At 34.0% G+C, this 11,811-nt stretch overlaps 2 protein-coding genes across 2 annotated transcripts in view; both read left to right on the top strand.

Annotated features, from left to right (window-relative positions):
- The window catches only part of LOC149132578 (protocadherin Fat 4-like), a 37,978-nt gene extending 30,179 nt beyond the window's left edge, over positions 1-7,799 (top strand). The window contains exons 9-11 of the mRNA XM_089363303.1: positions 4,132-4,285; positions 4,450-5,594; positions 7,441-7,799. Coding sequence (XP_089219429.1) covers positions 4,132-4,285; positions 4,450-4,568 — 273 coding nt within the window. The 3' untranslated portion in view covers positions 4,569-5,594; positions 7,441-7,799. The remainder of the gene's footprint in view (positions 1-4,131; positions 4,286-4,449; positions 5,595-7,440) is intronic.
- LOC149132581 (protocadherin beta-15-like) lies at positions 7,475-11,781 on the top strand. The gene is made up of 3 exons (XM_089363304.1): positions 7,475-9,817; positions 11,345-11,498; positions 11,663-11,781. The coding sequence occupies exons 1-3, from the start codon at positions 7,475-7,477 to the stop codon at positions 11,779-11,781; spliced, it is 2,616 nt and encodes an 871-aa protein (XP_089219430.1).
- Positions 11,782-11,811: the final 30 nt, after the last annotated feature.

Raw genomic sequence — 11,811 nt, forward strand, 5'->3', positions numbered from 1 at the left:
GCCAAGCAAAATGCTTAGTGGCAGTTTATCTGTCTTTATGTTTTGAGTTCAAATTCTGGTGAAGTAGACTTTGTCTCCCATACTTTTTTGGGTTGATGAATTAAGTAACAGTTGAGTATTGGAATTGCCCCATCCCTTGAAGTTGCTGTCTGTGTGCCAAAATTTGAAAGCAATATTTTTTATTAGAATTTCCAAAACTGATCCATTGAAACCATAAGAATCTTTGCAGATAAATGAAGAATATTGATTAGTATTTACTGTAAATCATTTGTGTTTTTCTTTCAATTTATATTTTATGTTGTTTCCCTTGCAATTTTAACTTTTCCTTAAATTCTGTCTCTCAGATAATTATACAAATTTACTGTGTGAAATATATATGCACCATTACTGTCAGACTTGTTCCTTATGAGAAAATCTTTGCTTAATACCTCCTTAATATTTAACATTTATATGGATACATTTTTTTGTTCCTTTTTGGTAGTTCTCCAGCTTTTCAATTTACTATGTCATTTTGCCATTGTGTTTCATATAAGAATAGTGCCAGACACTAAGGGAAAGTAACTCTGTGTCAACGTTTGAACCAGTGGTGGGGAAACGTGTATCAGATTGTTTGATCTGTTCATATGACAACCAACTCAAATCCCCCCCACCTCATTTCCTCGCCCTGAAAAGGACGTATAGAATAATTATGCTCCTCAATACACTGTTTGAATACATGACGATTATAGAGAATGCTATATAGATAATATCTACCCAAGTCTATAGCACAGACAGTGAAATATTCTATACTTCACACAGTATAACATTCTTGCAAATAACAAGTATCACTCTTTGAAATTCTCAGTGACATTCCATTTAAAATATTACATATTAGTTAACAATCTATCGTATGATGAAAATGGTTTCTATGATGTGAATGGCAGTTGTGTACCATTATATTTTCAGATCAATTGACTGGTATTTAACTCAACTAATGAAGATGGTCTTAATAGCGATATGGATATTACAGTGTCTGCTTCACTGTTCTGTCTCTAAAGACATTGTTTACCATGTGAAAGAAGAAAACAGTCCTATTATCAACATAGGAGACATTACTGCTGATTCAAAGTTAAAGGACCCTGCATTATTATCATTCAGTCAGTTACAACAGAAGGGAACACAGCTATTTAATGTGACCAACACTGGAAAGATATACACCACACAAACACTGGATGCTGAGTCCCTGTGTACTTTTGAGAAAGAATGTTTCCACACAATTAAGGTAGCAGTTCATAAAGCAGGGAAATTTATAAAGATATTAAAAATTAAGGTAATTATAGAAGATATCAATGACCATCAACCAGAGTTTCCTGTGGAAGATATAATTCTGCAATATTCTGAAACTGAAAGTAAAGGCACAAAACGATCAATTCCCAATGCTATTGACAAAGACGTTGGATTACAGAACAGATTAGTGAATTACGAATTAAAGGGAAATAACCAACAGTTTTCTTTGTCCGCATTCCAAAGAGCAGATGGAGTATCATCTCTGGAAATTATATTACAAGGAAAGTTAGATAGGGAGATGAAAGATAGATATAATATAGAAGTGATTGCTAAGGATGGAGGAACTCCACCCAAACAGGGTGTCTTAAATGTGCACATAACTGTGAAAGATGAAAATGATAACAGACCAATTTTCTCTGATAAAACATACAATGTCTCTATACAAAGTAACCATCAAAGAAATATACCTGTTATTGTCATGTTGGCAAAAGACTCTGATATTGGAGAAAATGGTAAAGTTTTTTATCATTTCAGTCCAACAACATCAACAAATGCAAAACATCATTTCAGAATAGATTCAGATTCAGGAGAGCTTTACTTGAACAAACATTCTGAGTTACAGAAGAAAATATCATTTAAATTATATATTGAAGCCAGAGATGGTGGCAACCCTCCTCTGAGTTCCATAGCCACTGTTATGGTAAATGTCATCAACCAGCAGAACAATCCTCCAAATATTGATGTGAACTTTATTTCTACACAGAATCACAACACAGCCACCATTCTGGAAGATATCAAAGTTGGTAGTTTCATTGCTTATGTGATGGTCACTGACAATGATGTTGGACACAATGGACAGGTGAACTGTCATATCAAAGACGACACATTCAAACTACAGTCAATGGGATCAAAGGAATATAAAATAGTTCTAAAGAAAGCAGTGGACAGAGAGACACAGGAACATTATCACTTTACTGTGTCGTGTGAAGATAAAGGATTACCTGCTCTGAAAACTGATAAAGATCTGTCAATCCAAGTGTTAGATGTGAATGATGTAGAACCACACTTTACGAAAGACACATTCAAGTTCCTTACCTATGAGAATGACAAAGCTAATTTCCCTATTGGCTTTATCAATGCTACAGACCCAGATATTGGTAAGGGAGGTGAATTGTCTTATTCTCTGAGAAATAAACAGCAATATCGTCTGCCATTCCAGATTATCAACTCTGGCTTTATTTCAACAAACCAGTCTTTAGACAGAGAACACAGAGATTTCTATGAGTTTGAGGTTTTTGTGAAAGACAATGGAACACCGTCTCTGAATAACACAGTGAATGTTGAAGTGGAAGTATTGGATAGAAATGATAATGCTCCATATTTTACATTTCCTAGTGTTGACCATTTCACTCTTAATGTCCACTATCACCCGCAAAGTAAGAACGACATCACAGTTCTGAAAGCATCTGATATAGACAGTCACATGAATGCTTTTCTCAGGTATGAAATCGTTTCAGGTAACGAGAGACAGTTATTTAAACTGGACTCGTTCACTGGTGTGTTATCTTACTCTCGCACAGTTTACCAAAATGATGCCGGATCATATGAGCTTGAGTTTGTTGTGAAAGACAGTGGTACTCCAGTTCTGTCAGCAACAACTAGTGTGTCTTTGACACTGACTGTTAGTAACAAGACGTCACCAATGTTCACAGCTGTGCACCTACCAAGTGATAACACCATAGATGCCACATTGTTGATTATCATTGTAGTAGCAGCTGTGATAGTATCTATAGCTATTGTGGTTTCTATAACACTGTGTATTGTGAGATGTAACAATGTGAGAAATAGCTCGTCTGAAAGAACAGCAGAAGAGAAACAGGCATACCAATGTCGCAACGAGATGAGACAGTTGATCTATCAAGGTAACAACAGTGTACCTGTGATGTCAGGTAATCGAGGAGAGACGTCAGACAGATATGGTCATTCGAGGAGCCATTACTATCCAGATGACTGGAAGACATCGACAATGAACAGAAATCTTCAAAAGTCAACCAGGGTAAGTATTATTTTAGGTAAATATGTTGTAAATTTATTATTGTTTGAGTGATTTGGTTTGTGGAAGTATTGCTGTTTGTTAAGTAAATCTGATATACTAAGACATGCATTATAAGTGAATAGCAGACAGTGATGGATAGTCTCACTTTGCAAAACATCAAAAACAATGCTATGCATCTTTACATTTGTTTCACATGCTATTTTCAAATATGTATGTTTTTTATCCCTTTAGGGCTATTAAAGTATACACCAAATCATTCCAGGTGTCAGTGTAATGACATATACACTGCTCATTATGTAGTGGCCTTGCTACTCTTTGAGATCTCTGCAGAATTGAACCTGATGAAATAGCTGACATGGTTTTAATAATCTTTTTGGAACATCCAGAGAGATGCATTTTCAACATTATTACAATATATTCTCCAAATGTTTACACTGTAAACGTTTGAAGAGTTCTCATAAATATGAAGTTTGTAATTACATCAAGGTTTTACATAAAATATCCTTAACTCATATTCTAGGTTAATCATGTATCAGTTGTTAATGCAACTAGTATATTCTATGATTAACCATTTGAGGTAATATTTTCAAAGTTAAACATATAACCATATATTTCTCCAGAAGGAAACTATGATGATTTATTCAATATCAGATAAATACAGTATAATGAATGATCATTAGAAGGATTATTATGATTGTGTTATACTGCAGCTTTCTATAGATTCAACAACATTATAACGACTTATTCATTAGCATTGTCAGTCATGAATGATATCTTTAAGTGTTTCTGGTTGCTGTTGTATTTTACAGCAGAAATACAGTCAACCCATTGAGGTGACATCTTATGGAGACAACAAACCATCTTCTAACTATCCCACTGACACACTGACCAGTCGTAAGAGTAGTGGACAGTGCTGGAGTGAGCGGTCAAGTAGACAGTATGAAGAAATACCAGCAATGTCAGGTAGGATCACAATTCTCATTTAATATTACAGTAATTCATTACTAATTATTGTACTAATTATTGTTGTTGAATGACATGTAATTAGTTCTGTCTGTATGTCCCTAGAGTATTTCTGATGATGGTGATTGTTTCAAACATTGCTACATTAAAACAATCTTTTGCAGGGATCTATGGTAGCCAACAGGATACACCAGTGAACCCTGAAAGACAACAGTACCAAGACAGATATGTGAAACCTCCAGAGAGACAGTTACCTTCAACACCAGATGTCATTACTAACTGACCACTGGTCACTTACTAAATATTGATCCCTTACAATAATATTTCAAATAACCACCAACCCCCTTCACTCACTCAAACTAATATAAATATAAGAACTTCTCTCATTACCTCACAATTCCAATATTATATACCAACCTATGATAGAATATATAGACACTAACAGTGAAGTCAGTAACATTCCAAACCACACACACACACACACACACACATACACACTTAATGTTACACACACACACACACACACACATACACACTTAATGTTTAATATAAGCTCCTCTTTTCTTTAATGTTGTCAGTTAGGAGATTTTTATATTTCCCAAATATCTCTGGCATTAAATTAGAATAGATTTAAAATATATATCTCTATTTTTTACAACAGTGTTTTTAAAATCTAACACTTAGGAAATTATATATAAAAATGATACCAAAATAAACATGCCTGAAAATTAGAATATTCCTTCTGTATTTGTTCATACATCCTCCATTATAGGTTGGGTGTATATTTAGGTCAGACACATCTTAACTAGAATTATTCTATATTAACATCATTTGCTAGTAATATATTTACCAATATCAGTGATATTTTGTTAATATAAAATCTGTATGAAACACTGAATATATCTATCTCTGCCAGTCTCTCTCTACATCAGACATGTTGGTGTTATATGGACTTATTATGGCTGACTGTTTGTGGAGCTGATATTGTTTGGTCTCTTTCTTTCTTTCTCTCTTCTCTTTGAGGGGAACACAACATCTTGTGTGTGTGAGGCTGGAGTAAGCATCACCCATCCTCCTCTTTCTCTCTCTCTCTTACATGCATATGCACACACACACACTCATTAAACATCACACATCCACAAAGGAAGACTGAGAGGAACTGCTGGTTCCCCACTGACTCACCACCAACACTATTCCATCAACATGAAGCCATTGTCACACCATAGCAGCAGTGACACAGACAACCATTAACAACAGAACATTGGGACCAAGTCACAGTTTATACAACAAAGGATTTTACACAATGAAGGTAAGTTTATGAATGTTTGTTTTATATTATTAAGATATTTGACTGATGATTGTTGTAGAAACTTTCTTCAGCCATGTTTTAGTATAGAATATAAGAAATAGAAATTATGTCAATAGACATTTAGATATGGTCTTTGCCAGTTACACGGTTTCTGTTGATTTTTTTTATATGTTCAGGATTGATATTTTGCTCTTAGGAATTGTGAAATAATATTTAATTATGGTTATTTTTCAAGTGAAATATATTTAAATCCAGTTAGTTTGCTGTCTCTTATTTGCAGACATCTTCATATATTATCAGTATTGATAATGTATAATATATAACCACAAGATGTTCTTTATTGTGTGTATTTTAAAGAAATTTGAGTGTTTCTTGTTAAGGATCTTTTGAGAGAGTCAAGTATCTTTATTGTGTTTATATGTAAGAATGTGTTGTATTAATATAAAATATTAAAGTGAAACTGGAAGAATAGTTGACAAGATGGTGGTTTAGTGTCAATATATAAATAATGAATATTGTGTTGTGGTATTGTTTAACTCTTTTTAAATTTATTATTCTGTCAGATTTTATTGGTTTTAGCATAATGTTGCTTTTCAGTTAAAACGTCTGTCATATTTGGTCTTATTTAATGTATATCTTTTAATTAAATGCCATTTATATAGATTTGCAGTATTGTATAAAGAGCTTTTCTGTCATTAGATATTTCTTTGAAAAATAAAAGTAATTTCATTTCCTTTTTTGTAAAATATATTATTTCATTTAAAATGTAATAACTGTATTTTTGTAACTTAATTGCCATTTCTATATGGAAGAGAATATATAATGTTGCTAGTTTTTTTTTTGTTTCAATATTTTTAATTAGAATATCCAAAACTGATCCATTGCAACCATTAGAATCATAGTAGATAAATGAAGAATATTGACCAGTTTTAATTGTAAATTTTTTGTCTCTTCCTTAATTGCCAATTCTCTAAATTAATATGACCACTTCATTGACAAACCTCTCTATCATATTTCCCTAGTGATTTTTAACTTTTCCACAAATTATTAACAATAATTAAATAAGGTAAATGTTTAATGTTATTGTGTGAAATATATATTCACCATTACATGCAGACGTTCATATTTTTTACTAGAAAGACCTTGTTCAAATAGCTTATAGAGAGAAGTACACCTTTAATAGCAATTCTCAAGTTTTTCTATTTATTTATGTTGTCTCTAAAATCTGTTTTATATCGTTTTAATGCCAGACATTCAGTGAAAGTAACTCTGTGTCATCCTTTGAACCATTGGAAATGCTTCAATCTTGTTGCTTGATCTGATGGTATAGCAACTACTTTACCCTCTGCCCAAAGATAGTAATGAATATTATGAAACTTTGTTAAAGATTTTACAAATATAATATCCTCCCCAACACCATCATCATCAGTAATGTATCAAATAATATTGTGGTTAATAAAGGCAAAGCAGGAAGAAATAGAAAGTTAATACAATAAAAGATGTCTTATTTGATGTGTGTTAGGGATAAGACGATCAAGAGTTTTCTCACACATGAACATGGTGTTCATCCTTGCATGTCAGTCTCTCTTCCGTGTGTGTTCTGGCTTGGGTTTTTATCTGATGGACACTTCACTTTGTTTTGGTGATGGTTAAATTATACCTCTGATCCAAGTAAAATGAATTTTTCTCTTCCTGTTGGGATCATATTTTTATTGTCTAGAACTCAACGCCCAAATTACAATTAAAATTACAACACTGTTGTGAATGGAATTCATAAAATAAATATTATAAATCTGTTATTTGTTTCTGTAAAGTAAATGGCAGTTGTGTACCTTTATATTTTCAGATCAATTGACTGGTATTTTATTCAACTAATGAAGATGGTCTTAATAGCGATATGGATATTACAGTGTCTGCTTCACTGTTCTGTCTCTAAAGACATTGTTTACCATGTGAAAGAAGAAAACAGTCCTGTTATCAACATAGGAGACATTACTGCTGATTCAAAGTTAAAGGACCCTGCATTATTATCATTCAGTCAGTTACAAGAGAAGGGAACACAGCTATTTAATGTGACCAACACTGGAAAGATATACACCACACAAACACTGGATGCTGAGTCCCTGTGTACTTTTGAGAAAGAATGCTTTCACACAATTAAGGTAGCAGTTCATAAAGCAGGGAAATTTATAAAGATATTAAAAATTAAGGTAATTATAGAAGACATCAATGACCATCAACCAGAGTTTCCTGTGGGAGAAATTCAATTAACATTTGGAGAAGGAGATGGAAAAGGTATGAAAAAGTCCATCCCCAATGCCATTGACAAAGATGTTGGATTAGAGAACAGATTAGTGAATTACGAATTAAAGGGAAATAACCAACAGTTTTCTTTGTCCACTTTCAAAAGAGCAGACGGAGTATCATTTCTTGAAATTATATTAGAAGGAAAGTTAGACAGAGAGACGAAAGATAGCTTTAATATAGAAGTGATTGCTAAAGATGGAGGATCTCCACCCAAACAGGGTGCCTTAATTGTACACATAACTGTGAAAGATGAAAATGATAACAGACCAATTTTCTCTGAGAAAACATACAATGTCTCTATACAAAGTAACCATCAAAGAAATAGACCAATTGTTGTAATGATGGCAGAAGACTCCGATATTGGAGAAAATGGTAAGGTTTCATATTATATCAGCCCAACAACATCAACAGATTCAAAAGATAATTTTATTATAAATGGGAAAACTGGAGAAATATTCTTAAGCAAAGAATCACAATTTGATAAAATGAAATCATTTAAATTGTATATAGAAGCCAGAGATGGTGGCAACCCTCCTCTGAGTTCCATAGCCACTGTTATGGTAAATATCATCAACCAGCAGAACAATCCTCCAAATATTGATGTGAACTTTATTTCTACACAGAATCACAACACAGCTACCATTCTGGAAGATATCAAAGTTGGTAGTTTCATTGCTTATGTGATGGTCACTGACAACGATGTTGGACACAATGGACAGGTGAACTGTCATATCAAAGACAACACATTCAAACTACAGTCAATGGGATCAAAGGAATATAAAATAGTTCTAAAGAAAGCAGTGGACAGAGAGACACAGGAACATTATCACTTTACTGTGTCGTGTGAAGATAAAGGATTACCTGCTCTGAAAACTGATAAAGATCTGTCAATCCAAGTGTTAGATGTGAATGATGTAGAACCACACTTTACGAAAGACACATTCAAGTTCCTTACCTATGAGAATGACAAAGCTAATTTCCCTATTGGCTTTATCAATGCTACAGACCCAGATATTGGTAAGGGAGGTGAATTGTCTTATTCTCTGAGAAATAAACAGCAATATCGTCTGCCATTCCAGATTATCAACTCTGGCTTTATTTCAACAAACCAGTCTTTAGACAGAGAACACAGAGATTTCTATGAGTTTGAGGTTTTTGTGAAAGACAATGGAACACCATCTCTGAATAACACAGTGATTGTTGAAGTGGAAGTATTGGATAGAAATGATAATGCTCCATATTTTACATTTCCTAGTGTTGACCACTTCACTCTTAATGTCCACTATCATCCTCAAAGTAAGAACGACATCACAGTTCTGAAAGCATCTGATATAGACAGTCACATGAATGCTTTTCTCAGGTATGAAATCGTTTCAGGTAACGAGAGACAGTTATTTAAACTGGACTCGTTCACTGGTGTGTTATCTTACTCTCGCACAGTTTACCAAAATGATGCCGGATCATATGAGCTTGAGTTTGTTGTGAAAGACAGTGGTACTCCAGTTCTGTCAGCAACAACTAGTGTGTCTTTGACACTGACTGTTAGTAACAAGACGTCACCAATGTTCACAGCTGTGCACCTACCAAGTGATAACACAATAGATGCCACATTGTTGATTATCATTGTAGTAGCAGCTGTGATAGTATCTATAGCTATTGTGGTTTCTATAACACTGTGTATTGTGAGATGTAACAATGTGAGAAATAGCTCATCTGAAAGAACAGCAGAAGAGAAACAGGCATACCAATGTCGCAATGAGATGAGGCAGTTGATCTATCAAGGTAACAACAGTGTACCTGTGATGTCAGGTAATCGAGGAGAGACATCAGACAGATATGGTCATTCAAGGAGCCATTACTATCCAGAAGACTGGAAGATGTCTACAATGAACAGAACACTTCAGAAATCTACACGGGTAAGTATTATTTGAAATATATATGTTGTAAGTTTTCCTTCACATTTCTAATAATTTTGCTGCTATAAATATTACTTGGTGACATATATCTTATAAAATTTCCTTCCAGAATTGTGTATCATATGTTTAGTATGTGATTTACTTGAAGAAGACACTTTGTATAACTCAACACCATTTGCTGTAAATTGGTCAGAATGTGACCATAGATGGGCAGTAGATTGGTGCAGTGGGTAATATGTATCTCTTAAATGACTTGTGTCAATTAGTTACACCTGTTTATGTTGAAGCATGACTTTCTTTATTCGTTAGTGGATGACATAAGCATCCTAGAATTGCCAGAATCAGCAGATGAAATACCCTGTTGTATCTATTCTCACTTCTTACCTTTTTATCCTTTGAATCCACCTATATTTTTGATGACTGCTCCAGTGTGGGACCAGAACCATTTACATTCCTTCACTAAATTATCCTTTTTCGCTTTGAGCAATATATGGGCAGTCACAAACGCTTGTGGATTTATATATGTTATTGTGGAGATGTTGATTAGTCTATCTTTCAACAATACACCAAACGTAACCCATGGAATTTAAACCTGTCTGTCTGGAGGCCACATGTTATAACATAATTATAAAGAGTGTATGACATCCATTCTTGGGTTACATGGACTTTGTGAGAAGGTGTTGAGACTAGCTGATACTTCACCGCATACTTCATTCATCCAGAACTTAACAACTATCTCCAGCACCTCAAACAGCATTAGTTCTGAGGTGGTATGACATTATCTTCATTACTAACCACTCTTAAAACTCACAGTTGCTGGAAACTTAATGTGCATTTCTCTTGCAACATCAGAAATTAACAACATAATCATCTGCCATTTCTCCTGTTAGTCTTCTGACTTTGTAAAAGTTTTTTGCATCAGAGAGGAACCAAAGTACACTGTATTTGCGAGGGTTTTTAACCTTGTTAAGTAAACTCTTGGCACAGGTCAAATGATTTTCTTGGTTCTTTAGAGACATGAATTAGCATCTGCTCAGTACATCCGACAGGGGTCAAATGTACTTGTGCACCACAGTTCTGATAGTCCATTCCAATGCTTGAATTTCTTTCACCATGGCCTTTACTGGTTTTCTGGGATCATAATCAATAACGTTCTGAATCCATTGGATGAACTGCAGTGTCTTTCTAAAGTCTAAACATTTAGAATAATTTAGTTCTCTCTAATCCACTTCAAAAATTCTTGCTAGAGGCTTCCAATTCTACCCAAACTTTGAGTACAAAACATCTTGCAGCATTTCCAAAGTTGATCATTTCTAAATCACTGTATTCCTCACTTATGTCAACAATAACTGCCTGTTTTTTTAATTTCTTTAGCATTTTATCTGACATAGTGTATCTGAAAAACATATATATCTTGTAATTGGTTCAAGTAATATACTGATAATTAAACATACTCAAAATACTTAGATACTCAAATTTATTCTGTAACAACATTACAGTATATCTGGTTGCTGTTGTATTTTACAGCAGAAATACAGTCAACCCATTGAGGTGACATCTTATGGAGACAACAAACCATCTTCTAACTATCCCACTGACACACTGACCAGTCGTAAGAGCAGTGGACAGTGCTGGAGTGAGCGGTCAAGTAGACAGTATGAAGAAATACCAGCAATGTCAGGTAGGATAACAATTCTCATTTAATATTACAGTAATTCATTACTAATTATTGTACTAATTATTGTTGTTGAATGACATGTAATTAGTTCTGTCTGTATGTCCCTAGAGTATTTCTGATGATGGTGATTGTTTCAAACATTGCTACATTAAAACAATCTTTTGCAGGGATCTATGGTAGCCAACAGGATACACCAGTGAACCCTGAAAGACAACAATACCAAGACAGATATGTGAAACCTCCAGAGAGACAGTTACCTTCAACACCAGATGTCATTACTAACTGACCACTGGTCATTTACTAAATATTGATCCCT

This window comes from Octopus bimaculoides, chromosome 14 (genome assembly GCF_046866305.1).
Source record: "Octopus bimaculoides isolate indiv1 chromosome 14, ASM4686630v1, whole genome shotgun sequence".
Lineage (NCBI taxonomy): Eukaryota > Metazoa > Mollusca > Cephalopoda > Octopoda > Octopodidae > Octopus > Octopus bimaculoides.